Below are 27195 nucleotides of genomic sequence, written 5' to 3'. Positions count from 1 at the left end.
GCTGACTATCTACAGAATAATGAAAGGAATTGAAGTTTTAGACAGGAACGACCTGTTAGTGTGGGACAACGGTAAAACGAGAGGACACGGAAAAAAACTGAAAAAAAGATAGTTATAGAAAAAACTTGAAAAGGAACAGTTTCCCACACAGAGGAATAAATACATGGAACAAATTAGACAATAAAACAGTATGTACAAACACTACAAGATTTTAAGATAAAACTTGATGCGGAGAGATAGAAAGACAGGTCACCACGAGCATAGCTTCCCTCCCGTATATTACAACTAGGTAAATACCCATCATCCAGAAGGAGCCAAACTGAGAGAGAGGGAGGGAGGAATGGTAAATGGTAGTGAAACTGATGGGGGATGAAATGGATGGTAGTGGAATTATGCCTTTTGACTTTGGCTAACTCCCTTGTAAGGGGGAAAAAGTCCTTGGTATGTGTATGTATTTTTAATTTTTCAATGGATTTCCATAAAAGCTGGCACAGATTATCTTTACACTGTCTACCATTTACAGAAAAAAATTATTAGTCTAGCTTATTTTGATATGCATACTGATGCCCTTACTACATATCAAATGGCAATACAATGAGAAACAACACTTACAGCAGGGCTTGACAAATAGAGTTAGTTTACTCTTATTACTTCATTATATGGCAACCTCCTCCTCCCTCCCTCTTCTCATGCTTTGGACATAATAACATAACAGATAACAATATCCCATTGGGTTGCATAATCCGTTCACTAATTGAGCCCTCTTCCATCCGGTCTAATTTTTTCTATCCAGCTAATTTATTGTCCTATATTTAAGGATTAATATACTGTATAGTATATTAGCAGGGAAGAGTGTGTGCAAAATAGTAGTGAATGAAGGAAGATTGTGAATCTGTGAAAAGATAATGCAACCCAGTGCTTGGCAACTTAATTCAACAGATGGGATTTACACTAGATTGAAGGGGATTAAGTGATGTTCAATTTTCAATTTGGTTCTACTCCACAGGTGATGGATCTGTTTGATATGATTGGCCAGAATATTTAAAATTTCATGATCTCTTTCCTTATTTTTATTTTTATTATTTATTTATTTTTTTAAGACTGGATCAGCAACAGCTGGAGAAGGCATTCCATCAGATTGGATGGGTCTTGATTGTGGGCCTGAATCTGTCAAGGCATTCCAAGATGTGATCAAGAGGGCAAAGACTATTGTGTGGAATGGGTGAGTATAGAGTATTGAGTAGAAGAGTGTAGAAAAAAAAAAAACTCAGAACAGGAAGTGTATTCAAGAATTGTATATAGTGGTCTGACAGTAACATACTCTTTCAGGATATGATTTTGTCTTCCATGTGCTCAAACCATGGAAAGGCAGTGGTGTGCAGTATATTTGGATCTTGAAAGTATGTGATACAATTAGTAAAAAAAATGTGCAGTGTTTGTGTGTATATAAAACAAGATGATGCCCTTGAAACTTGAGTTTAGAGTAGGTAATCAGAAAGCAGGATAAGGTATTTTAAAATGAAGGACATAGGATATGGTTGGAAAATTACCTCACCATATCTCCTTTTGTAATGGCAGTGTATGCTTTGAAAATTTGTACTTCTACCATTTTCACTTCATCATCCCACAAGCTAACTACCCATCTTCCTTATTCCACTACCATCTTAAGTTTTCCAAAGTCTGTTTTGTTGTACATCTATCTACCTTTTCTGTACATTTCATTTCTCTCCATATATATTTCTTCCTTTAGTTCAGCCTCTATTAGTATGTGGTCACTTTCTAAATGGTGTCATGTATTCAATTTTATCCACAATTTCAGGTTTTGTTGTAAATGTTAAATTCAGTCTCGATGGTTCTTCATTACTTCTGTATCTCGTATTTTCATTTACGCATTGTGTCACTGTATGTTCCATGGTCGTGTCAAGTAATACATTTCCCCATAGATCCTCTTCACCCTTCTCTGTCATCTCCCAAAAGACTTCTTTGCAGTTAAAATCCCCCATTATTACCAGGTTACCTCAGTCAGTATCTCATTTAATGAATCCTTTGTATCATCTAACATTTTTTAATGCTGGCTCTTTCCAAGAGTCCATTTTTGGGGGCACATAAATCACCACAAACTTTCTACTTTTCATGCCTCTGTCCTCAACTTTCATTATGATCATTTCCACATTGTTTTTGCCCTCAATAACCTTCATCACATTTAAGTTTTTCTTGGCCAAGAACATGATTCCTCCCTGTTTCTCATTTCTGTTATTAATCCAATAATTGTATAACCCATGTCCAACACTATTAGGTAGTATTGTACCCCTTAATTTCATCTCCACAATTACCATTATATCTAGTTTTTCATCTGGCAGGTAATCATTTAGTTCATTCAATCCATCAATGTTAGCATAGGCCACTTTTAATTTTTTTCTTTCTCCATCTTTTCTCTTTTTGTTTCGCCCACTCTGATGTACCATTTTCTCAGCCTTATGTCTATGACCCTCTAATAGAACGCCTTGCTTTCGGTCTCTGTTCTCTTTGCATATTTTCCTTAGCTTCAGCTTTTGGGGCCTTCTCTTTTTGTATTTCCCCAACACTCATTTCTCTTTTTATCCATATCTTGTAATGTTTGCTCCTTGCCAACTTGTTTGCTTTTTCTAATATGTCTTCAACTTCTTTCCCTAGAATATTGTCCCATTCTATACACAGCTATATCTTTATCTGCTTCCTGGTCACAATCTTGTATTCCTTTTAGAATTGATATTGCTGTTTCTTTTTTGCTTTTTCTCTGTTGTACCTCAGCAGACCATGTTTTTCCTTTAGTCCATATACCACAATACATTTTTTTCTATGCACAATATCTCTAACCCAATTTGCCTTTTCTTTAATTACTTGAATAATTGTATCCTTTGCATTTCCTACATCTGTTGTTGTACTATTTCTGTAAAGGCTATTTCTTTATTTTCTGTTTTCATTCTATTTCTTAATCTTTTGCATACTTTCCTCACTTAAGTTTTCAATTCTTTCAGTCATTCCCTTTATTTTGTTACCTTTTTTTCTTTTATTTTTCTTTTGTCAATTTCTCACTATTGGTAGTATAATTGATTTTCATCTTTTCATTTTCACATTTAACTTCCATTATATAATTTTTTAATCCCTTGAGCTCATTTCTTAGTTCAGAATTTGATTTCTTCAGATCAGATATCTCGTTAGCTTGGGTTAAACATTCCATTAATTCTACAATCTCCTTCCTTAGTTCTATGAATACGTTCTCCCACAATTTTCTATTATTACTGATTTCTCTTTCCATGTCTAAGATTCGACTCGGATTTCTTCTTTTGTACTTGCCAAAACCAGAAAAGGAGTCCTCATTATACAGTGTAAATCTTACTGGCATTTCAAATCCTCTGTTTACATTAGACCTTGGCATGGTGCCCCCAGATGGCTCTGTTTTCGATTTGACGTTCATCTCAAAATCATCCTTTTTATTGTCCTGCGTTTTCTCTCTAAATCAATTTAACATTGCAGAGAAATAATTTTGGGTAACCACAATTGCTCCCCTTCCCATTCAATACAAACCAGGTCTCTTTTCCTTGCACATATAACCTCCTCTTATCATCCATTCCCAGATGTCTATTTCTCATTACACTTTTCAACCCACCAAGGCATTTACTTGCTTCTCTCAATCTACATTCTACCTCCACCCCCACTCCTCCCTTTCCTGCCACATTTGCACCCAAGTATTTAAAACTATCCACTTCCTCCAGTCTTTCACCCTTAATGCTCACCTCCAGCCTGCTGTCACTCTCTCCCCTTGTACATCTCATCACCTTACTTTTGCCCACATTTATCTTCAGCTTCCTTCTTTCACACACCTTCTCAAACTCTGTCACTAACTTCCTCAATGCCTCCTCTGATCCTGCTACAAGTGCAGTGTCATCAGCAAACAACAACTGGCTTGCCTCCCACTTTTCTCCATTTTCTTTAATCATCTCCAACCCCTGACCCACTACCCTTGCATTCACCTCTCGCACCACCCCATCCATGTAAAGATTGGGGTGGTGCGAGAATTGTTTCTAATTTCTGTATATTCTTTTTTGTACTGGATGTCCATGGTGTCGCAGCATACTCCAATCTTGGTCTTATCAGTATAACTAATATTTTCTTTACCATTTCCTCATCCAAGTAGTCAAAGACCATTTTCATCGATCTCGGTAAATTGAAGGTTTCTCCGACTGTTTTGTTGATATGCTTGTTTGGTGACATGTCTTTGCTGATAATTACTCGTAGGTCTCATTCCAAGCTAACCTTTTTTAACTTCCTTTGTACCAATTTTATATTGCCCTGATACTCTATTTTTACTTTTTCCAAACTCCATTATACTACATTTCTTGATGTTGAAATTCACTTCCCACTTTTGACTCCATTCCCAGACTTTATCCAGGCCTTGGCTGGCTACCTTCCTTATAATGGGGAAGAAGCCTTTTGGTATATAGATAGTATTGACAATATATTGATAGTATATAGATTGACCATATAATGTAAGAACTAAAAAAAGATGGATTGTTATTTGGTGACAAAAAGAAACCAAATAACTATAGGCCTATAAATTTGACTTCAATCATAGGAAAAATAATGGAAACTATAATCAGAGATGCTATCAAATATCATTTAGAAAGTAACCATTTGATAAATGATAGCCAGCATAGTTTAAGATGGAAACGTTCTTGCATGATTAACTTACTCAAATTCTACAACACAGTCATCTCGAATTATGACAAAAGAAATAATATAGATTTAATATATCTAGACTTTGCAAAAGCTTTTGATACCGTCCCCCACGAAAGACTTCTTACTAAATTAGCTTCACACAGAATAAGTGGTAGCCTATTAAGTTGGACTAGTAATTGGTTGAATGATCGAAAACAGAGAGTTGTTTTAAATGGAAAAACTTCTAGATGGAAAAATGGTACAAGTGGAGTTCCTCAGGGTTCTGTTCTTGGACCACTTCTATTTATAGTACATATAAATGATAAAGACCATGGATTAAAATCTACTGTTTCCAAATTTGCTGATGATACAAAACTGTGCGGAATGGCAAATGATCACAACCAATTAGATGTTCAAGAAGATTTAGATAAATTTCAGCGATTGTCTGAAAAGTGACTAATGAAATCTAACACAAATAAATGCAAGGTAATGCACATAGGTAAAAACAACAGTTAGGCCAATTACGTTATTTGGAAATTCATTAACAAAAGTGAATAGTGAAAAAGATCTCGGCATAATTATCAGTAACGATCTCAAATCATCCAAGCAGTGTATTTCAGCCTCCGAGAAAACAAATAAGATTCTAGGATTGATTGCGCAATCTTTTAACTTAAAAAGTCCATCACTCATTAACAAGCTATATAAATCGTTAGTTCGTCCACATTTGGAATATGCTGTTTCTTTATGGTCACCGAATCTCATTAACCTCTTCACTCCGGGCTAAAATCTCGCGGGCAGCATTATCTGTCAGACGTACGATGTGTCGTAATAATACTTGCATCATAAAATATAGTCACCGCTTATATCGATCGTTCTCTCTTTCACCCGTGAATTTTGATAACCATAGAAAATGTGATGAAGACAGTTTAGAGAGTATGTCATTATGCAGGGGTAACTACAATAAATATAATCAAGATGCCGATATGGCAGCCCCGCATATCCACTTGCTCCTCATGCCGCCTATGTATGCGGCACCGTATGGAAGTGGTTAAAGACATTGACAGACTGGAAAAAGTACAACGGCGAGCCACAAAACTGATTCCAAATATCAAAAATAAATCATACGAAAATCGACTAAAACACACAAATCTGTTTTCCCTAAAAAAGGGTTGACTCAGAGGTGACTTGATACAGGTCTTTAAAATTCTAAAGGGAATTGACAACATCAAAAGTGACAAAATTTTCACACTGAATGAGAATCAGACAAGAAACAATGGTCTCAAACTGTCCGGAAATAGATTCAGTTTGGAAGTGGGTAGAAACAACTTCGCCAACCATGTAGTTAATGAATGGAATAAGCTTCCTGTAGAGGCAGTGCAATATAGTTCAGTTCAAAGCTTTAAGAATCATTTAGATAAACACCTAAGCAAGATGCTGTAATGATCATCATTTATTTTATATTACAGACGCTCCTCAACTTACGTTTTAGTTACGTTCCGAACGGCCTAACGTAAGTTGAAAATGAACGTAAGTTGTTACTGTACTATACATCAGTAAATTCTATTACCGTATCTTACAAAACACCCCTAAATCATTAAATATACACATAACATTGTAAAATAATAACATTAATTTCAAATAAATTAAATTCAAGCAACATAAATTGAGATGGTGGAGGAGGAGGAGGCAAGGCACTTTCAGTCTGTCGTTTGTGCAATGTAAACAATGGACGCAGCATCATGCGTAAGTATCATTTGAACTACGGAGAGCGCGCTAAACTAAAAAATTCACTCAAAATTTTTTTTTTACAATTTTTTTTTTTACAGTCAGTTCAAACGTAAAATCGAAAAAACGTAAAACGAATGAACATAAGTAGAGGAGCGTCTGTATTTGTTTTTGTTTTGTTATCATTTGTCTGTTTGATTCATTGATCATTACTTATGTCAATTTATTATTATTTACTATTTATCAGTATGTTTATTATTTAACTATACCTATGCATTTATTTATGTATTTTATTTGTTTTTGTTTTTTTTGCATCCGACCTAGATTTGGACCAAAAGGTCTCCTGTTGGTATGCTCCGCCTTTGTAATCCTTTGTCAAAGGAGGGATTCCTGAGTTGACCTAACACCACACATTCTGGTTTTGCTGACAGAAATCTGACCATCATATCTTATTGCACCAGATAGCCAGCCATTTAAGTGTTCTTTGGCTAATACTGACTAGACTGTTGTTCACTAGATTGAATGAAAGTGGATATGAACTCAGGACATGGTCAATGTTCACTACAGTTTCTCCACATTCGAAGGAAGGGTCGATCTTGAGGCTCCATCCATAGTCACCAGTTCTGGTCACTGTGGATCTTGCTCTATTCAGTATGGACCTCTCATGTCTTTGCAGTAGTGCCTGGGTTCTTGCACTGCATCGTTGAGAGGAATTGTGCTTTCAAACTCCTGCCACTTTTACATTATAAAATTGTATGAGGATGTGCCAGGCAGTAATTCCTCCACAGTACCCAAGTGCTTCCATGATTTGAGTCTGCTTGGCCGAGGCGCACAGGAGTGTAGATTTGTTTCCCCTTTTCAGCTTGTACTATGGCATATTGTTGAATGTCTGAGAATGCAATGCCTGTGATTCTATACAGGATGTTGATGGACATGGGAGTGTTCCTGTGATAATTCTCCAATTTTTGTTCAATACTGGGTCTATTTTCTTTACATGAGCTGGTCTACTCCACACAGAAGCACAGTACTAAGGCAGATGTTCTGAGTTTGTGTGCATTAGCGTCCCTCTATGTTCCTGCTAATTTTCTAAGCACAGGGAGTTGAGAGCTCATTTTCCCCCTGAGTTTTTGTATGTGGGTCATGAGTGTCCTGTCCAGAGTTACCCTGATCTATACTGGGAATGGGTGGTGTTCTAATACCTTTCCACACCATTGGACTTTGGAGCTTTCAATTTGCTTCTCTATTCTTTAGGTGAAAAGCACACACTTGGGTATTGGATGGGTTTGGGTTGAGGGACCATTTATTGTAGTACTGCCTCATGAGCTGATATTTGTGCCACAACCTCTTGGAAGGTTGATGGCTAGCCAGAGGTCATCTGCATAGATGAATCTGACAAATACCTCTAGACATTGATTTTAAATAATGATTGAAAATTGACTCGCTGGTAAGATACCTGGTGACACCTGTGAAAATATGTTGTGTGGGATTTGAAGTGGTGTTTATCACATTATTCTGAATAAGCCATACCTTTCTAGCTATCTGTATACCAAGGGCCTCTTTTCCCTAATAAGGGGGTAGCCAGTCTAGGCATACCCATTCCACTTCCATCCACCACCTGTTGTTTCCCTCCCATCTTAGCTTCTCATAGATGGTCACTTGTGTCTCCTGCCCACTGCCCAAGCTAGAAGCATTGCAGCAAGGTTGCTTTATGCCATGTTAAATTATTTATTTTATTTTTTATTTTATTTTTTATTTTCACTTCTTTTTTCTTACATTGTATTGTTTCAAAATTTGGTAATTTAAATGTGCATAATTCAGTAAATACCTTTACACTGGTCTCTCTCATTGCCTCATTCTTCACTGGTAGACTCTGCCAACCTCACTCCCTTGTTTATGATCCACAACACCCAACAAACCACTTAAAGTCAATCAAGCTCTAATCACATCTATGACTGTCCTCTCATCAGCATAACCCACATTTTGAAATATCAATAGTTTGTTTAGGAAGAGCCTCACATTTGGCCATCTCATTACAGGAAACTACTGTCCCATCTCCCAGTGTGAAACCCCTCGCTACACCACATTCACTACTGAAATGTCAGATTTACAGAACACCCACTAGACTAACTAGGCCAATATGTGAAATGTAATTGATATTGGTGCAAGATTGTCCACAAGGATTGACACACTGGGAAACTTCAACAACCAGTCCCCATATAAGGGGGTCATGTCAAAACATGTTTTTGCCTAGACTGTGGGAGAAAAAATACAGAGAAGAATCCCTTAGTCTCCTGACCCTGCCCCATTGATTGAACTGGAAGGAATTCTTTCTTCATGTTCTATCTTCCAGTTCCTCATACTTCATTTTCCTATAGGATATTTTTATGACACATTCAGCCTTTTACTTTTCCAGTCTTGTATTTTTGTTAATATTATTTGCATTATTTACCATCCTTTTACTTTTCCAGTCTTGTATTTTTGTCAATATTTACCATGTAATTCATTAACAACTTGTAATGATTTTGTCTTTAACCAGACCATGTGGTGTATTTGAGTTTGAGAAGTTTGCCAGTGGTACAAAGGCTGTCATGGATGCTGTTGTGGCAGTGACTGCCAGTGGTAGCATCACAATCATTGGTGGAGGAGATACAGCTACTTGTTGTGCTAAATGGGGAACAGAGGACAAGGTGTCTCATGTGTCAACAGGTGGTGGTGCATCCCTTGAACTCTTAGAAGGTGAGTTTGACACTTTTTGTATATTGAAGTATATTGAGACACTGTTAGAGTGCATACAATGACATCTGAATTCTTCCACAACTTTTTGTGATATCCATTAGGTTGTGCAATTAGATTTTACTTGATCATTATAATTAATATTTAATTAAAAGTCCCTTTTGTGAGGTACTCTAATTGTAATGTAGGATTTACTCCTATCATAATAGTTCAAACATTGCGGGAATGGTCCTTTATACAGTCATCCCTCATTATTCACGGGGGAAACATTCTCAAAACCCCCGCGAATGGCTATAACCATGAACTCTCTTTGAGAAAACCATTGAAAATCTACGGAATATCACCGCAAAAATTCACACTCTCGTGGTTCATTCTAGCCACACTTCTCTACTAACAGTTGAAACATGATTTAAATGTCTTCCACTTATAATAAATTCACTTCTCATATATCAGCGGTTAACAGGTATAATTTAATAACACTTAATAAACTAAGAATAATACAATATAGCCAGAGACTATACCATTGCACTAATCCAGCGACTGTTAACAGAAACTATCTGGAGCACGACCGGGTCATTCCCCAACGATCAATGGTGGAGCGTATTCTCTTTTGTCATAAAGACTCAAATTATCGGAAGGATTGCAAGTAAAAAGATTTGATGAATTAACCTCTTCACTCCGGGGCACATCGCACATCTGGCAGCATTAGCTGCCTGACGTGCGATGTTGCGTCATAATAATTGCATTATGAAAAATAAAGTCGGTGCTCAATCGTTCGTTCTCTTTCACCCGTGTATTTTGATAACCATAGAAAATTGATGAAGCCAGTTTAGAGAGAATGGAAATTACGTAGGTACGACTACAATAAATATAATCAAGATGGCGACGTCAGCATCAACGCGTACCCACTTGCTCCTCATGCCGCCTACGTAGGCGTCACCATATGGAAGTGGTTAACCTCTTCACTCCGGGCCAAAATCTCACGGGCAGCATTAGGTGGCAGACGTAATATGTGTTGTATTTCTAGTCGCATCATAAAATATAGTCACCGCTTATATCGATCGTTCTCTCTTTCACCCGTGAATTTTGATAACCATAGAAAATGTGATGAAGACAGTTTAGAGAGTATGTCATTACGCAGGGGCAACTACAATAAATATAATCAAGATGCCGATATGGCAGCCTCACATATCCACTTGCTCCTCATGCCGCCTACGTAGGCGTCACCATATGGAAGTGGTTAAGAATATATACTGTACTACCCAAGAGTCGTTGTTATGAGAAATATGAAACTGGGAGTAAATACCAAGAGGAGATTATATAGATAGTTATTGTGCCAAAAGTATTATTATTTTTATTATTATAAGGAAGGATGAAGTGAAGGCAGTTGTTAAGATGATGAAAGCAGGTAAGGCACCTGGTCTGGATGGATGCCATGCAGAATGTCTAAAGAAAGGAGGTACAGTGATGGTGGACTGGCTGGTGAGGTTATTTAATGATTGCTGGAGAGAGGGTAGAGTGCTGGAGGACTGGAGGAGTGCCTGTATAGTTCCACTTTACAAGGGAAAAGGGGACAAGTGTGAATGTTGTAGTTTCAGAGGGATTAGCTTGTTAAGTGTAGTTGGGAAGGCATATGGGAGGATCTTGATTGAGAGGATTAGTAGAGGAACAGAGGGAGTAATTGGTGAGGAACAGTGTGGACTTCGGATGGGTAGAGGTTGTGTAGATCAGATCTTTGTGGTAAGACAAATATGTGAGAAAGCTATAGGAAAGGGGAAGGATGTTTTTTGGGCTTTTATACATGCATACATATACCAAGGCTTTTTCCCCCCTTACAAGGGAGGTAGCCAAAAAGGAAAAGGCATAAAATAATTCCCACCCATTCCATCCCTGAATACACTCAACACCCCTCCACCCTCCCTCATATCTTAGCACCTCCTGGATGACAGGTCATCCCTGCACCTTGTCCACTGCCCTGGGTCAGAAGCAGTGTCGCAAGACACAGCACATCCACAGCAAGGCCGCTTCATAAATTCGGCGACCCCCCCCCTCCATCCCCCCATGCATAAAGGAGAAGACGGGGAGAAATCCCTTCAGGCTGCGTCAAATTTTGCTCACACTACCTCACCCCCCCATCCCCCCACCCATTCCACCTCCTGCATTACATCATCATCCATATACAACCATTCTCCATTCACCCCTGTCTTCTGTCCTCTCCCGTCCTTCCTCAACAGACATTCCCCTCTTCCCCAAAGCCCCCTTCACCCCATCCATCCACCTCATCCTAGGACGTCCCCTCATGTTCACTCCCTCCACATCTGCCTTCCATACCTCTTTTACTAGTCTTTCTTCACTCATTCTTTCCATGTGTCCAAACCATCCTAATACTCTTTCATCAACCCTATCTCCCAGCTGCCTTTCCACCCCCGTTCTCCTCCTCACCTCCTCATTTCTCACCCTATCTAGCCTAGTAACCCCCATCATACTTCTCAGACACCTCATCTCAAACACATTCAAACTCCTCCTCTCTTCCCCTCTTATGTTCCATGTTTCTGCCCCATACAGTGCTGTTGGCACAATCACTCCTTCATACAGTCTCCTCTTAGCATCCATTTCCAAATGACTATTCCTCATTACACTCTTCAATCCACCAAGGCATTTACTCACTTCTCTCAATCTACATTCTACCTCCACCTTCACTCCACCTTTTCCTGCCACATTTGCACCCAAATATCTAAAACTATCCACTTCCTCCAGTTGCTCTCCCTTAATGCTCACTTCCAGTCTACTGCCACTTTCACCCCTTGTACATCTCATCACCTTACTTTTACCCACATTTATCTTTAGCTTTCTTCTATCACATACTCTCCCAAACTCTGTCACCAACTTCCTCAATCCCTCCTCCGATCCTGCCACAAGCGCAGTGTCGTCCGCAAACAACAGCTGGCTCACCTCCCACTTTTCTCCATTTTCTTTAAACATCTCCAATCCCTGACCCACTACCCTTGCATATACCTCTCGCACTACCCCATCCATGTATAAGTTGAACAGCCAGGGCGACATAACGCATCCCTGACGAAGTCCCACCTTTACCTCGAACCACTCACTCTCTCCATTTCTAATCCTGACACAAGCTCTACTACTCTCATAAAAACTCTTGACAGCTCCTAGAAGCTTTCCTCCTATCCCATATATCTGCATAACCTCCCACAGTGCCTTTCTGTCTTCCCTGTTGTAAGCCTTTTCCAGATCCATAAAAGCCCAAAAAAACATCCTTCCCCTTTCCTATAGCTTTCTCACATATCTGTCTTACCACAAAGATCTGATCTACACAACCTCTACCCATCGTAAGTCCACACTGTTCCTCACCAATTACTCCCTCTGTTCCTCTCCTAATCCTCTCAATCAAGATCCTCCCATAAGCCTTCCCAACTACACTTAACAAGCTAATCCCTCTGAAACTACTACATTCACACTTGTCCCCTTTTCCCTTGTAAAGTGGAACTATACAGGCACTCCTCCAGTCCTCCGGCACTCTACCTTCTCTCCAGTAAACATTAAATAACCTCACCAGCCAGTTCACCATCACTGTACCTCCTTTTTTTAGACATTCTGCATGGCATCCATCCAGACCAGGTGCCTTACCTACTTTCATCATCTTAACAACTGCCTTCACTTCATCCTTCCTTATTTCTCCTCCATTTTCCTCACTCATCACGGTCCTTTTCTTAGCATTTCCCACTGCAACTATCTTTCCCTCCCAATCCTCCTTCACATTTAGCAACTCCCTAAAATATTATGCCCATCTTCCCCTTACTGCCTTCTCTTCCATTATCATCTCTCCATCTGCACCTTTTACCTTTTCTTCTCTACTTGATTCGCCTCCTCTTCCTCTCTTAATTTCTTTCCAAAACATCTTTTTATTACTTTCAAAATTTTCTGTCATACTCTTACCCCACTCCACATCTGCTCTCCTCTTTGCCTCCTTTACCTTGTGCTTTACTTCTCTTTTCTTTGTACCTCTCATATGACTCCCTCGTCAGGGTAGACAGGAGGGCAATGTGGGAGGTTTTGCAGACATATGGAATAGAAGGAAAGCTTCTAGGAGCTATCAAGAGTTTTTACAAGAGTAGTAAAGCATGTGTTAGGATTAGAAATGGAGAGAGTAAGTGGTTCGAGGTAAAGGTGGAACTTTGCCTGGGATGCATTATGTCACCCTGGTTGTTCAACTTGTACATGGATGGGGTGGTGCGAGAGGTAAATGCAAGGGTGGTGGGTCAGGGATTGGAGATGTTTAAAGAAAGTGGAGAAAAGTGGGAGGTGAGCCAGCTGTTGTTTGCGGACGACACTGCGCTTGTGGCAGGATCGGAGGAGGGATTGAGGAAGTTGGTAAACTGAAAAAAGTATTGCTAAAAAGAGACAGGCTTATAAGAAATATAAGTGCTCGGGTGCATCTAATGACTATGAAAGTTATGTATCAATACAGAGAGATTTAAAAAAGACAATAAGAAAAATAAAACGACAATACGAAATGAACATCGCTGAGAAATCCAAAGAGAATCCCAAAGAATTCTATACTTACATTAGAGATAAAAAGGTTGTTAGGAAACACATTGTCCACTATTATCTGCTGACGGTCAACTTGAATATTCAAATGAAGGAATGTGTAATCTCTTAAACAATTATTTTATAGCTCGGTATTCGTAAACGAAACACCTCAAAGTGAATTCCAAACTGAAACCTTGAAAAGTCTGGGGTAAACTTACTCACTACGGTAAATATAACAAAAGAAAAAATTAAAAGGTGTATAGACAAACTCAAAGTTAATAAAACACCAGGGACTGACGGTTGGCATCCAAGAATCTTAAAGGAAATGAAAAATGAGATTGTTGTTCCATTAGAAATTATTTTCAAGAAATCCATCATATCCGGAGGTGTCCCAAAGAGAATGGAAGCTAGCTAACGTTACTCCCATATTCAAAAAAGGTGACAAAAACAAACCAAATAACTATAGGCCTATAAGTTTGACTTCAATCGTAGGAAAAATAATGGAAACTATCATCAGAGATGCTATCGAATATCATTTAGAAAGTAACCGTTTGATAAATGATAGCCAACATGGTTTCAGACGGAAACGTTCTTGCGTGACTAACTTACTCGAATTCTACAACACAGTTGTCTCGAATTATGACAAAAGAAACACTATAGAATTTAATATATCTAGACTTTGCAAAAGCTTTTGATACCGTCCCACACGAAAGACTACTTACTAAATTAGCTTTGCATGGAATAAGTGGTAGCCTATTAGGTTGGACTAGTAATTGGTTGAAAGGTCGAAAACAGAGAGTTGTTTTAAATGGAAAAAACTTCTGGATGGAAAAGTGTTGCAAGTGGAGTTCCCTCAGGGTTCCGTTTCTTGGGCCACTTCTATTCATAGTATATATAAATGATATAGACCATGGACTAAAATCTACTGTTTCCAAATTTGCTGATGATACAAAACTGTGCGGAAGTGGCAAATGATCACTCAAACCAATTAGATATTTCAAGAAGATTTAGATAAATTACAGCAATGGTCTGAAAAGTGGCTAATGAAATTTAACACAAGTAAATGCAAGGTAATGCACATAGGTAAAAATAACAGCAAGTACGATTAACAAGTTATTTGGAAATTCGTTAACAAAAGTGGATAGTGAAAAAGATCTCGGCGTAATTATCAGTAACGACCTCAAATCATCCAAGCAGTGTATTTCAGCCTCTGAGAAAACAAATAAGATTCTGGGATTGATTGTGCGATCTTTTGATTTCAAAAGTCCATCACTCATTAACAAGCTATATAAATCGTTAGTTCGTCCACATTTGGAATATGCTGTTTCCGTATGGTCACCGAATCTCATTAAAGACATTGACAGACTGGAAAAAGTACAACGGCGAGCCACAAAACTGATTCCAAATATCAAAAATAAATCATACGAAAATCGACTTAAGCACATGAATCTGTTTTCCCTAAAAAAGCGTAGACTCAGAGGTGACTTGATACAGGTCTTTAAGATTTTAAAGGGAATTGACAACATCAAAAGTGACCAAATTTTCACATTGAATGAGAATCAGACAAGAAACAATGGTCTCAAACTGTCCGGAAATAGATTCAATTTCAATTTGGAAGTAGGTAGAAACAACTTTGCCAACCGTGTAGTTAATGAATGGAATAAACTTCCTGCACAGGTAGTGCAATGTAGTTCAGTTCGAAGCTTTAAGAATCATTTAGATAAATACCTAAGTAAGATGCTGTAATTATTATAATTTATGTTATATTATTTTTTTTTTTTTTTGTTATAATTTGTCTGTCTGATTTTCATTTATTATTAGTTATATGTCAATTTATTATCATTTACTATTTACCTGTTTGTTTGTTATTCAACTATACCAATGCATTTATTTATGTATTTTAAATTGTTATTTACATTGTTATAGTTTTAATTTATTATTAATATGATTTTTTTTTTTTTTTTTTTTTTTTTTTTTTTTTTTTCATCCGACCTAGATATGGATCAAAAGGTCTCCTGTCGGCATGCTTTGCCTTTGTAATCCTTTGTAATCCTTTGAGTGTGTGAAAGAAGAAAGCTGAAGGTAAATGAGGGTAAAAGTAAGGTGATGAGATATACAAGGGGTGAATGTGGCAGCAGACTGGAAGTGAGCATTAAGGGAGAGTAACTTGGAGGAAGTGGATAGTTTTAGATACTTGGGTGCAATTGTGGCAGGAAAAGGTGGAATGGAGGTGGAGGTAGAATGTAGATTGAGAGAAGTGAGTAAATGCCTTGGTGGATTAAAAAGTGTAGTGAGGAATAGACATTTGGGAATGGATGCTAAGAGGAGACTGTATGAAGGAGTGATTGTGCCAACAGCACTGTATGGGGCAGAAACATGGAACATAAGAGAGGAAGAGAGAAGGAGTTTGAGTGTGTTTGAGATGAGGTGTCTGAGAAGTATGATGGGGGTTACTAGGCTAGATAGAGTGAGAAATGAGGAGGTGAGAAGGAGACCAGGGGTGGAAAGGGAGCTGGGAGATAGGGTTGATGAAAGAGTATTAGGATGGTTTAGACACATGGAAAGAATGAGTGAAGAAAGACTAATAAAAGAGGTATGGAAGGCAGGTGTGGAGGGATTGAACATGAGGGGACGTCCTAGGATGAGATGGATGGATGGGGTGAAGGGGGCTTTGGGGAAGAGGGGAATGTCTGTTGAGGAAGGACAGGAGAGGACAGAAGACATGGGTGAATGGAGAATGGTTGTATATGGATGATGTTGTGATGCATGAGGTGGGAGTGGGTGGGGGGATGGGGGGTGAGATAGTATGTGTGAGCAAAATTTGACGCAGCCTGAAGGGATTTCTCCCCATCTCCTTTTATGCATGGGGGGTTGCCGATTTAATGAAGCGGCCTTGCTGTGGATGTGCTGTGACTTGCGACACTGCCTCTGACCCAGGGCAGTGGACAAGGTTCAGGGATGACCTATCATCCAGGAGGTGCTAAGATAAGAGGGAGGGTGGAGGGGAGTGGAGTGTATTTAGGGATGGAATGGGTGGGAATGATTTTATGCCTTTTTCTTTTTGGCTACCGCCCTTGAAAGGGGGAAAAATCCTTGGTATATGTATGTATTATTATCATTATTATTATTATTATTATCATTACTCAGTGAGAGTAAAAAAAGAACGTGGGTGTGCAGGGAGAGAGAGCTATCGAGATGTTAACCCACGCAGCGTCGCAGCAAATCTACACCCACATAGTGTTGGGGGTGAGTCATTGAGTGAGTCAAACGGCTTGGTGCCACTATCGGCCGCCAGAGGCACTCAATATACATGTAATAAAACCTCTGGTGAATTTAATATTTTATTCTAAAGTATCATACACACTCAATAGTCAGCAGTGACACCTGGCCCGGTGTGTGCACTCGACAGTCTTTTTTTTTTTTTTTTTTTTTTTTTTTTTTTCCCATTTGAAATCCGCGAATAGTCAAAACCACGGATAAAAAACCCGCGAATAACAAGGGATGACTGTATGTTAATAAATTTAATCCCTTATACTTGCGACATCCTGTGGAATTGAATTTCCCAAGGAGCATTACTTTCACTAGCATTATTCAACCTCTTTACACATGATATCCCCACACCAGATCCAGAGCTTAACATCAAAGTACTCACCAGTGCAGATGACCTTATGATAATAGAGCATAGTAACTATAAAATAGCTCCCAAGAACACTAAATTTACTTGGACAAATTAGAACAATGGGTTATGGAAAATAACAGAGGTCTCCCCTCAGAAATTATCAGTAAAATTTCTCATTCTAGACCACAATGAATTAAAGAAAAATCCAGTGGTAAAATTGAATAGCCAAATCCTTCCTTTAAAAGAGAACTCAATAAAATTCTAGGATTCACCCTTGATGCATCCTTGTCCTTTGGCCCACACATTAAAGATGTCACAAACTAGCCCTTGTGTTTGAGTTGAAGTTTCAAATCTGTGGTCGTAAGTCGAACAGTTATTGCAATCCAAAGGCCAGAACAATACTTTGCCCTCTTTTTTATAGATATATTCATACATACATACCAAGACTGTTTCCCCCTTACAAGGGAGGTAGCCAATAAGAAAAAGGCATAAAATCATTCCCACCCATTCCATCACGTTTCCTGTGTTTCCTTTTTTTTTTTTTAGTTCTTTTCGGTCTCCTTCTCTCGTTTTTTTCATTGGCTTAATTTTTTAGTGTTTTCTCTTTTTTCCTAACTGCACATTTCCTTTTTTATCCATATATTTTTGTAGTTTTCACTTTTTGCCAACTTTGCTGTTTTTCTTAGTACTTCTGCCATCATTTGAGACCTTTGCTTAATTTTAGAGGTCTATTTCTTTAGAGTATAGTCCCATTCTGTGCACTTCTCTTTCTTTTTCCATCTCTTGCCCCTCCTATCTCTTTCAGAATTTCTTTTGCTATTTCGAAAGTGACTTAACTCTAAACAACTTAAGATGAGGCATACCTGTATATGTTGACAGATGTACAATATACCTTTCTAAATTTTTATATTAACAAGAAAAACATAAAATGTAAATATCAAATAGAAAGCTAGTCTTATCCATGACCCTTTAAATAAGGACATCACCCACTCAAGATACTTGTTTAAAATTTTAATTAGAAATAATAAATGATGCCATACAACACTTCACCAGTATGTTATGCATATTTCAAACTGTTTTTCCACAATTTTTCAAAGATTGTAAAAAAAAAATTCAATTTTTAGCCACCAAATATTTAAAAGAAAGGACTAACACATAGAAGAAACACAACCTAACAAAACAAGAAAAACAACTAGAATAACTAAACAGTAACATTACAAAGCAGATTAATAACAATCAGAAAGAAAACTAGGGAAAACTATATATGTACCAAGAGTTTTTTCCCCTTATAAGGGAGGTAGCTAAGTCAGAGGCATGTACCTATTCCCACTCTTTTCACTCCCACCACCTTTTCCACTCCTACCATCTCAGCTCCTCATGGATGATAGGTCACTCCTGCAACCACCAACTGCCCTGGGTCAAACACAATGTAGCAAGACACAGTACATCCACAGCAAGACCACTTCACTTAATTGGTGACCTCCCTCTCTGTCCCCTCATGCAGAAAAAGAGAGGATGGGGAGAAATCCCTTCAAGCTGCCTCAAAATATCATTCACACACAACTACACCCTACCCCCATCTTCCATCCCTCCATCCTTTGCATAACAGTATCATCTGTAGTCATTTTCCTCTCATCCCTATCTCCTGCCTTCTCCACTGTTCAACAGACATTGCCCTCTTGCTCAATGCCCCCTTCACCCCATCCATCTCATCCTCGGTCATCCCCTCAAGTTCACTCCCTCCTCCTCTGCCTTGCACACCTCTTTTACCAATCTTTCATTCCTCATTCTTTCCATGTGTCCAAACCATGCCAATAATCTTTCATCAGCCCTGTCTGCCATTTCCTTTTCCACTCCAGTTCTCCTCCTCACCTTGTTTCTCACTCCATCCAACCTTGTAACCCCTACCATACTTCTCAGACATTTCATCTCGTACACATTTATATTTTTCCTCTCTGTTTCTCTTAAATTCCAAGTCTATGCTCCATACAATGCTTTCGTCACAATCGCCCCTTCATACAATCTCCTCTCTGCATCCATTCCCATTTGCCTATTTCTCATAACACTTTTAATTTCCCAAAACATTTACTTGCTTCTCTTAATCTATAATTCACCTCCACCTTCACTCCCTTTCCTGCAACATGTGACCCCAAATACCTGTTGCTGGTTTCCTAGAGGCTGCAGGTCTTTGGCAAGAGTCAAGGTCCAATGGATTGACTGATTGGGTACTACAATTGGGTAAATACCTCATGCTACACTGCTCCACCGTACCCATATCCAGACAACATTATATTTTTTCCTTGTGTGACTCATTGGTCAATCAAATGGCAGGTATCCACAACACTGACAAGAAATGGCTAACATGCTTTTTGGCAGAATAATCCAAAACAAGAAAATTCCCAGGACCAAGAGACAGTTATAATGAACCTCTTCACAATTGATCTCCCAACACCAGGTCCAGAACTAAAAACACCCAAGGTTACTTAGACAAACTAGAACAGTGATTTGGAAATAATAGTAGGGAGGCCCCACCTCAAATCATTAGTAACATTGCTGACTCCAGACAGCCATGACTCGAAGATATATCTAACAGTGAATTTAAATGGCTGGACCCTTCCAATGATTCTAGACCTCGCTTTTGATATCCATTTAACCTTTAGCCTCCATGTGAGTGAAAATCAACAAGAAAACAACCATATTAAAACCATTTGGTAGCACAGGCATTGCATAGCAGGAAACTAATCAGTCTGTAAAGTTCTTAAGAACCACACTCAGCAACACTTTCACAGCATGGCTCCCAACAATCAGAAAAACAAACACCAACTAACTGTAGAAATAGATAATTAATCTAGGAGAATGGAGTGACTGGTTGATTTTGTTCACATTCTGGCTTATGCGAGCCATTTTTTTCCCATTTAAAAGACCATTTGGGCAGAATGGAATCCCTTTTCTTTTATATTCAATGTGTCCCTAATATACCCCTTAGTTGAACAAAAATATATGTTAAGCTTCAAAACTTGAATTATGTCATTTGGTCAAAAAGTTTAATGATATGGAGAACTTAAGATTGGAAAATGTTAGGCTTGCCATACCTTAGATTCTGTGTATTAATACCTGTCTCTTTTTACAGGCAAAATTCTTCCAGGTGTTGCAGCCCTTTCCAGTGCCTAAGTATATTGGACACTGGCATAATGTTGTAAATGGAGATCATATACAAGACGTGAAATTGTGTAGGTCAAATCAAACAAGAATAGTTTCTAAATTAAGCCAGTGATCTAGTCTTGAAACATTGGTACAGTGACTATTGGGAATAACTTAATTTAGACTTTGATTTTTATTTAATACATGTAAGGTGAATGTAATGGATAAATAAATGTTATTGAACAAGAATTTTCAATATTTCCTATTGGAATATAACTTTGTGATGGAAGCTATAGTACTAAATTTGTGTTCAGAAAATTGAGTTTTACTTCTGCCTACAAAATTGACTTCTCATAAGATGAACATACAGAGAGCAGGATCCCTATTACCATCCTTCTGTCTCCTTTGTAGTCTATGAGATGCATGGGAAATACTGTTGAAGAATTTGCCCCACCACAGGAGATGGGAAGAGGTAGTCATAAAAATGATAAAGGAGAGTTTCCTGGGAACAGCATAAAAGTATAGAGATATAATTGCAGTACAAAAGTAGTATAATTCATCTATAAGTAGAGATTTTACTCCAACATAGACCAACAATGTGTTGATCTTGTCTGTTGGGGCACTCCAAAGCAGACCCCCCTAACAGGAACTACCTTGTGGTGGGAGGGCTTGTATACCCCTATGACCTGGCAAGTGAATTTAGATGGGGCTCTTGCCCCTGCTCAATCTTATATAAGGGGAGAGGGCTACCCATGCTACCAAGGTCGTCACCCACCAGAAGGACCACCATACAAGGTTGTCTTGTGCTGTATGGTTGGGTGTCTGGACTGGGATGAGTTATGGAGGGAGGTCTTAGCTCTGCCGCAGACAAACCTTCAAATCAAGAGAAGCTGCTTTTTAAAATGAGTGGACCCCATAGGGATGAGGTAACTTGTATGTGGCAGTCAATGCTCACTTCCCTCATAATCCCAGTAGGTGGTTGCCCTTGATCTCTGGAGCCAAATGAATGAATCAATCACCTTATGAATACAAACTGCTCCTTGAGAGGCAGTCAACCAAGCCCTCAGAGCATCACCCTCTGGTCGTAAAGGAAGTAAAATGCATGAGCAAGCCAGAGGCTGCACTTTCTCTGCTGTTGTGTCCCATGATGGAAGATCCTTTGGACCACCTATTACATCTTGTCTTGCCCCCTAAAAGCCCCCCTCCTGCCAGTAGGCAGTTGCTCTTGTCCCCTGGAATCAAATCAACCAACCTCACACTTTATGGATATAAACCAAAACCAAAGTCCCTGAGAAGCAGTTGACAAGGCTCTCAGGGCATCGCCCTTAGGTTGTAAAGGAGCTCACACTCCCCTTGCCACTGTGCCCCATGCTGAAAGACCCCACAGGTCACCTATTGAATTTTGTCTTGACACAATTGAGGTAATGAATGTCTATCCCTATGTCATTTCCTGCTATCCAATCAGCTCTTGAGCCTTTTGGGAAAGTCCTTTGCATCCATCTGAAATATAATAATGACTGTCTCTTGAATCAATGCTATGTGAAATTCACATTGACAGTGCTGCCAAAACTGTGTATGTGGCAATAAATTTTCTACACCTTGGAGACTAGTTAACAGCAGAAATAATTTGATCAAACAACATAGCTGACAGTGACAGTGATTACTGTCCCAACGTCTTGATGATGAAAAACATACTCCCAGAGTTTGCCACACCCCTACACCTTACTGTTTTGTGGCAAACTATAAAGAAAACAAATGCAACTTTATCCATGCAGCAGACTGTCAAGAGAGAATGGAGTACTCCCAAAAAAATTACATAAAGAAATATGAAGAAGTGTTAATCCAGGCTAAGGATTTAACACAGGCCATGATGCTCCTACATCTACCTTGTACTTTAGATAGAATTTTCAGATCAGTCAAACTACACTGAACCTTTCATTACTGCAAAGGGCATATCTACATAAGGTGCTATCTTACAATTATGCCTTGATAATGTCCAAGCTACAATAATCCAAGGAAATAGTAACATGATCATACATACATATACCAAAAGCTTTTTCCCCCTACAGGGGGGGTAGCCAAAAAGAAAAAGGCACAGAAACCACTCCCACCCATTTCATTTCCTATATATTCCACTCCCCTCCACCCTCCTCCCTCCCTCCCTCTTATCTTGGCACCTCCTGGATGACGGGTCATCCCTTCATCCTGTCCACTGCCCTGGGTAAGAAGCACTGTTGCAAGACACAGCACATCCACAGCAAGGCCGCTTCATAAATTCGGCGACCCCTCCCTCTCCGTCCCTCCATGCAGAAAAGAAGAAGACGGAGAGAAATCCCTTCGGGCTGCGTCAAATTTTTTCTCATACATACTTCCTCACCCCCCATCCCCCACCCACTCCCCCTCATGCCTCACAGCATCATTTATACAAAACCCCTCTCCATTTATCCCTACTGTCCTCTCCCATACTTCCTCTCTTTTGTAATGCCCCTTTCAGCCCATCCATCCATCTCATTGTAGGATGCCCCCTCATATTCACTCCTTCCACCTCTGCCTTCCACACTTCTTTTACTAATCTTTCTTCACTCATTCTTTCCATGTGTCCAAACCATCCTAATACTCTTTCATCAACCCCATCTCCCAGCTTCCTTTTCACCCCTGTTCTCCTCACCTCCTCATTTCTCACTCTATCCAGCCTAGTAACCCCTATCATATTTCTCAGACATTTCATCTCAAACACATTCAAACTCCTTCTCTCTTCCTCTCTCATGTTCCATGTTTCTGCCCCATACAGTGCTGTTGGCACAATCACTCCTTCATATAACCTCCTCTTAGCATCCATTTCCAGATGTCTATTTCTCATTACACCTTTTAATCCACCAAGGCATTTACTCGCTTCTCTCAATGTACATTCTACCTCCACCCCCACTTCTCCCTTTCCTGCCACATTCGCACCCAAGTATCTAAAACTATCCACTTCCAATCTTTCACCCTTAATGCTCACTTCCAGCCTGCTGTCACTCTCTCCCCTTGTACATCTCATCACCTTACTTTTGCCCACATTTATCATCAGCTTCCTTCTTTCACACACCTTCTCAAACTCTGTCACTAACTAACTCAATCCCTCCTCTGATCCTGCTACAAGGGCAGTGACATCAGCAAACAGCAACTGACATATTTTCCACTTTTCTCCATTTTCTTTAATCATCTCCAACCCCTGACCCACTACCCCTGCATTCACCTCTCGCACCACCCCATCCATGTAAAGATTGAACAACCAGGGTGACATAACACATCCCTGATGAAGTCCCACCTTTACCTCAAACCATTCACACTCTCCATTTCTAATCCTAACACAAACTCTACTACTCTCATAAAAACTCTTGATTGCTCTTAAAAGATTTCCTCCTATCCCATATATCTGCAGTACCTAACGCAGTGCCTTCCTGTCTACCCTGTCGTAAGCCTTTTCCAGATCCATAAAAGCCCAACAAACATCTTTACCTCTTCCTGTAGCTCTCTCACATATCTGTCTTACCACAAAAATCTGATCTACACAACCCCTTCCTGTCCTAAACCCACACTGTTCCTCACCAATTAATCCCTCTGTTCCTCTCCTAATCCTCTCAATCAAGACCCTCCCATAAGCCTTCCCACTACACTCAACAAGCTGATCCCTCTGAAACTACTACACTCACACTTGTCCCACTTTCCCTTGTAAAGCGGAACTATACAGGCACTCCTCCAGTCCTCCTGTACTCTACCCTCTCTCCAGCAAACATTAAATAACCTCACCAGCCAGTCCACCATAACTGTACCTCCTTTCTTCAGACATTCTGCATGGCATCCATCCAGACCAGGTGCCTTACCTGCTCTCATCATCTTAACAGCTGCTTTCACTTCATCCTTCCCTATTTCTCCTCAATTTTCCTCACTCATCACTCTTATTTTCTTAGCGCTTCCCACTGCAACTACTTTTCCCTCCCTATCCTCCTTCACATTTAGCAATTCCCTAAAATACTCTGCCCACCTTCCTCTCACTGCCTTCTCTTCCATTATCATCTCTCCATCTGCACCTTTAACTTTTCTTCTCTACTTGATTTGCCTCCTCTTTCTCTTTTAATTTCCTTCCAAAACATCTTTTTATCACTTTCATGCTCATGTTTTATGGTTCATATCTCTCTGAACAAATAAATATTGGTCCTTTTTCTCTACCAATATAAGCTTTCATTGACTGTCCTTGATATTGTTACTGATGTTTTGAGTTTGGTCACTGAAAGATGAACTGTACAAATGGTCCCTGATGCAGTCACTCTGCCCACGACTGGCATGCTACTCCTGAATGTGAATCAGAACCTTACTGTTTCCACTGCAGAGAAACTACCCCAATATGTTCTCAACAATGCAAGAGGTACTGTCTTGAAAAAGGCATTCCTCAACTGGCTATGTCCCTGTTTATTAGTCATTGTAGTGCCAGGTGAGGCAAAGACATTCACCACCTCCTTTCACTCCATCAAATACAATTAAAGGGAAACCACCAAGCCCAAGTACAGCTTTGCATTTTTTTCTTTTTAATGTTATCTATTTACACGGGAACCATGTTCAAAATAAATATCTTATCTCAAAAGTTCTATTTGTGGGGCCTTTTGATGAAAATAATCAACATCTAATTTGCATTCCAAAACACAAATTACAGCGCCATCTCGTGGTATTAGTTCTGATAATGTCTTGTTGTATACCAATCCAAGTGTTCTGTAGTGAAACAGACAATTCCTTCAGCAATACTGTATTGGGAGTTTTTCATCATCTTTTGAGACTAGTCTCAACTCCCTAATACCTCTGACAACAGGCAAGATTTGTGGATAGACAATATAGTTATGGGCTATCAATTTGAACCAAAATATATATCTGAAGAAGTTTTCATATTGGTGCTTACCTGTGTGCATGTTGGTTCTGCAATTCTATCTTTGGGCACTCAAACATGCATTCAATATTTTTGCAGTGTTCTGCAAATCTGTTCCAACAAATGACAAATGTTTTTTGCATTTGTTCATATTCTGAACATGTAGAAGTGTAGTTTTATCTACATGATGATGCCATATGATGATCAGTACATATAAACAAAAGGGTTCATCGGTTTGGGTTTCAGCGACAAGAATGATGCTGGACAGTCGCACTCTTCTCATTGTAGTCGAGTAGCAAATCAGGGTGTTTCCTCAAAATGCTGGTGAGCTTCTATTGTCGAGAAAGCACAAGGTCCATTCTACGCAGGTGTCCCAGGCGTTGGCTGGAAAGTCTGGTCCTCGGGCATCTGAGACAAAGAAGAATATCTTGAGAGTTGGTTTGAAGACACTGGAGTTCTATTTGCTCTATATTCTGTAAATGGTCAACAAGTCTCCTCTTTCTCTTCTTTGTTCCAAAGTTAGTAATTTCAATTTAGCCAGTCCCTCCTCATATGATAGGTTTGAAAATGTTGGGGCCATTTTCGTGGCTACTCTGGATTCCTTCAATTTTCTTTATATTCTTTTTGGTACTGGGTGACTATAGATGTAGGTGCCATTTTTGTCGCTGCTCTTTGAATTCTTTCTAATTTTCTTATGTTCTTTTCGTGCTAGGCGCTCATAAATTCTAGTTTAGGTCTTATCAGTGTAACCACAATTTTTTTAACCATCTCATCTATGTGTGTGTGTGTCTAATGGTGGCCTAGAATATTCCTTGTGTGTTGTACATATGTATTAGTACATAGACACATATACCATACCATATACCAAGGCTTTTTCCCCCTTCCAAGGGAGGTAGCCAAAAAGGGAAAGGCATAAAAACACTCCCACCCATTTCATTCCCTAAATACACTCCACACCCCTCCCACCCTCCCTCTCATCTGAGCACCTCCTGGATGACGGGTCATCCCTGCACCCTGCCCACCGCCCTGGGTCAGAAGCAGTGTCGCAAGACACAGTACATCCACAGCAAGGCCGCTTCATTTAATCGGCGACCCCCCCTCTCCATCCCCCTTTGCATATAAGGCGAGGACGGGGAGAAATCCCTTCGGGCTGCGTCAAAATTTACTCACACATACTACCCCCGCAAATTCCTCCTCATGCAGTCACAACATCATCCATATACAACCATTCTCCACTCACCTCTGTCTTCCGTCCTCTCCCTTCCTTCCTCAACAGACATTCCCCTCTTCCCCAAAGAAAGGGACGGGGAGAGGGACTAGGCATCCTTCTTCCTGTAGCCCCACGGGGCATATTCTTAAAAAGAAAAGAAAAGTAGACACATATACCAAAGGCTTTTTCCTCCTTACAAGGGAGGTAGCCAAAAAGAAAAGGCATAATAACTATTCCCACCCATTCCATCCTGAATACACTCACTCCCCTCCACCCTCCCTCATATCTTGGCATCTCCTGGATGACGGGTCATCCCTGCATCCAGTCCACTGCCCTGGGTCAGAGGCAGTGTCACAAGACACAGCACAACCACAGCAAGGCCGCTTCATTAAATCGGCGATCCCCCCTCTCCGTCCCCTCATGCATGAAGGGAGAAGACCGGGAGAAATCCCTTCAGGCTGCGTCAAATTTTTCTCACACATACTACATCCCCCCCCATCCCCCCACCCATTCCACCTCATGCCTCACATCATCCATATACAACCATTTTCCATTCACCCCTGTTTTCTGTCCTCTCTCGTCCTTCCTCAACAGACATTCCCCCCTTCCCCAAAGCCCCCC

The 27195-nt window shown here is 39.7% G+C and overlaps 1 protein-coding gene across 1 annotated transcript in view; it reads left to right on the top strand.

Annotated features, from left to right (window-relative positions):
• Pgk (phosphoglycerate kinase) overlaps positions 1-20782 on the top strand; it is a 150288-nt gene extending 129506 nt beyond the window's left edge. Inside the window, exons 7-9 of the mRNA XM_076198973.1 lie at positions 1101-1222; positions 8960-9159; positions 20454-20782. Of these exons, the coding sequence (XP_076055088.1) occupies positions 1101-1222; positions 8960-9159; positions 20454-20494 (363 nt within the window). The 3' untranslated portion in view covers positions 20495-20782. The remainder of the gene's footprint in view (positions 1-1100; positions 1223-8959; positions 9160-20453) is intronic.
• Positions 20783-27195: the final 6413 nt, after the last annotated feature.

This window comes from Oratosquilla oratoria, chromosome 15, assembly GCF_046742065.1.
Source record: "Oratosquilla oratoria isolate Oo_2021 chromosome 15, ASM4674206v1, whole genome shotgun sequence".
Taxonomy (NCBI): domain Eukaryota; kingdom Metazoa; phylum Arthropoda; class Malacostraca; order Stomatopoda; family Squillidae; genus Oratosquilla; species Oratosquilla oratoria.
This window is presented reverse-complemented; position numbering and strand designations above follow the sequence as displayed.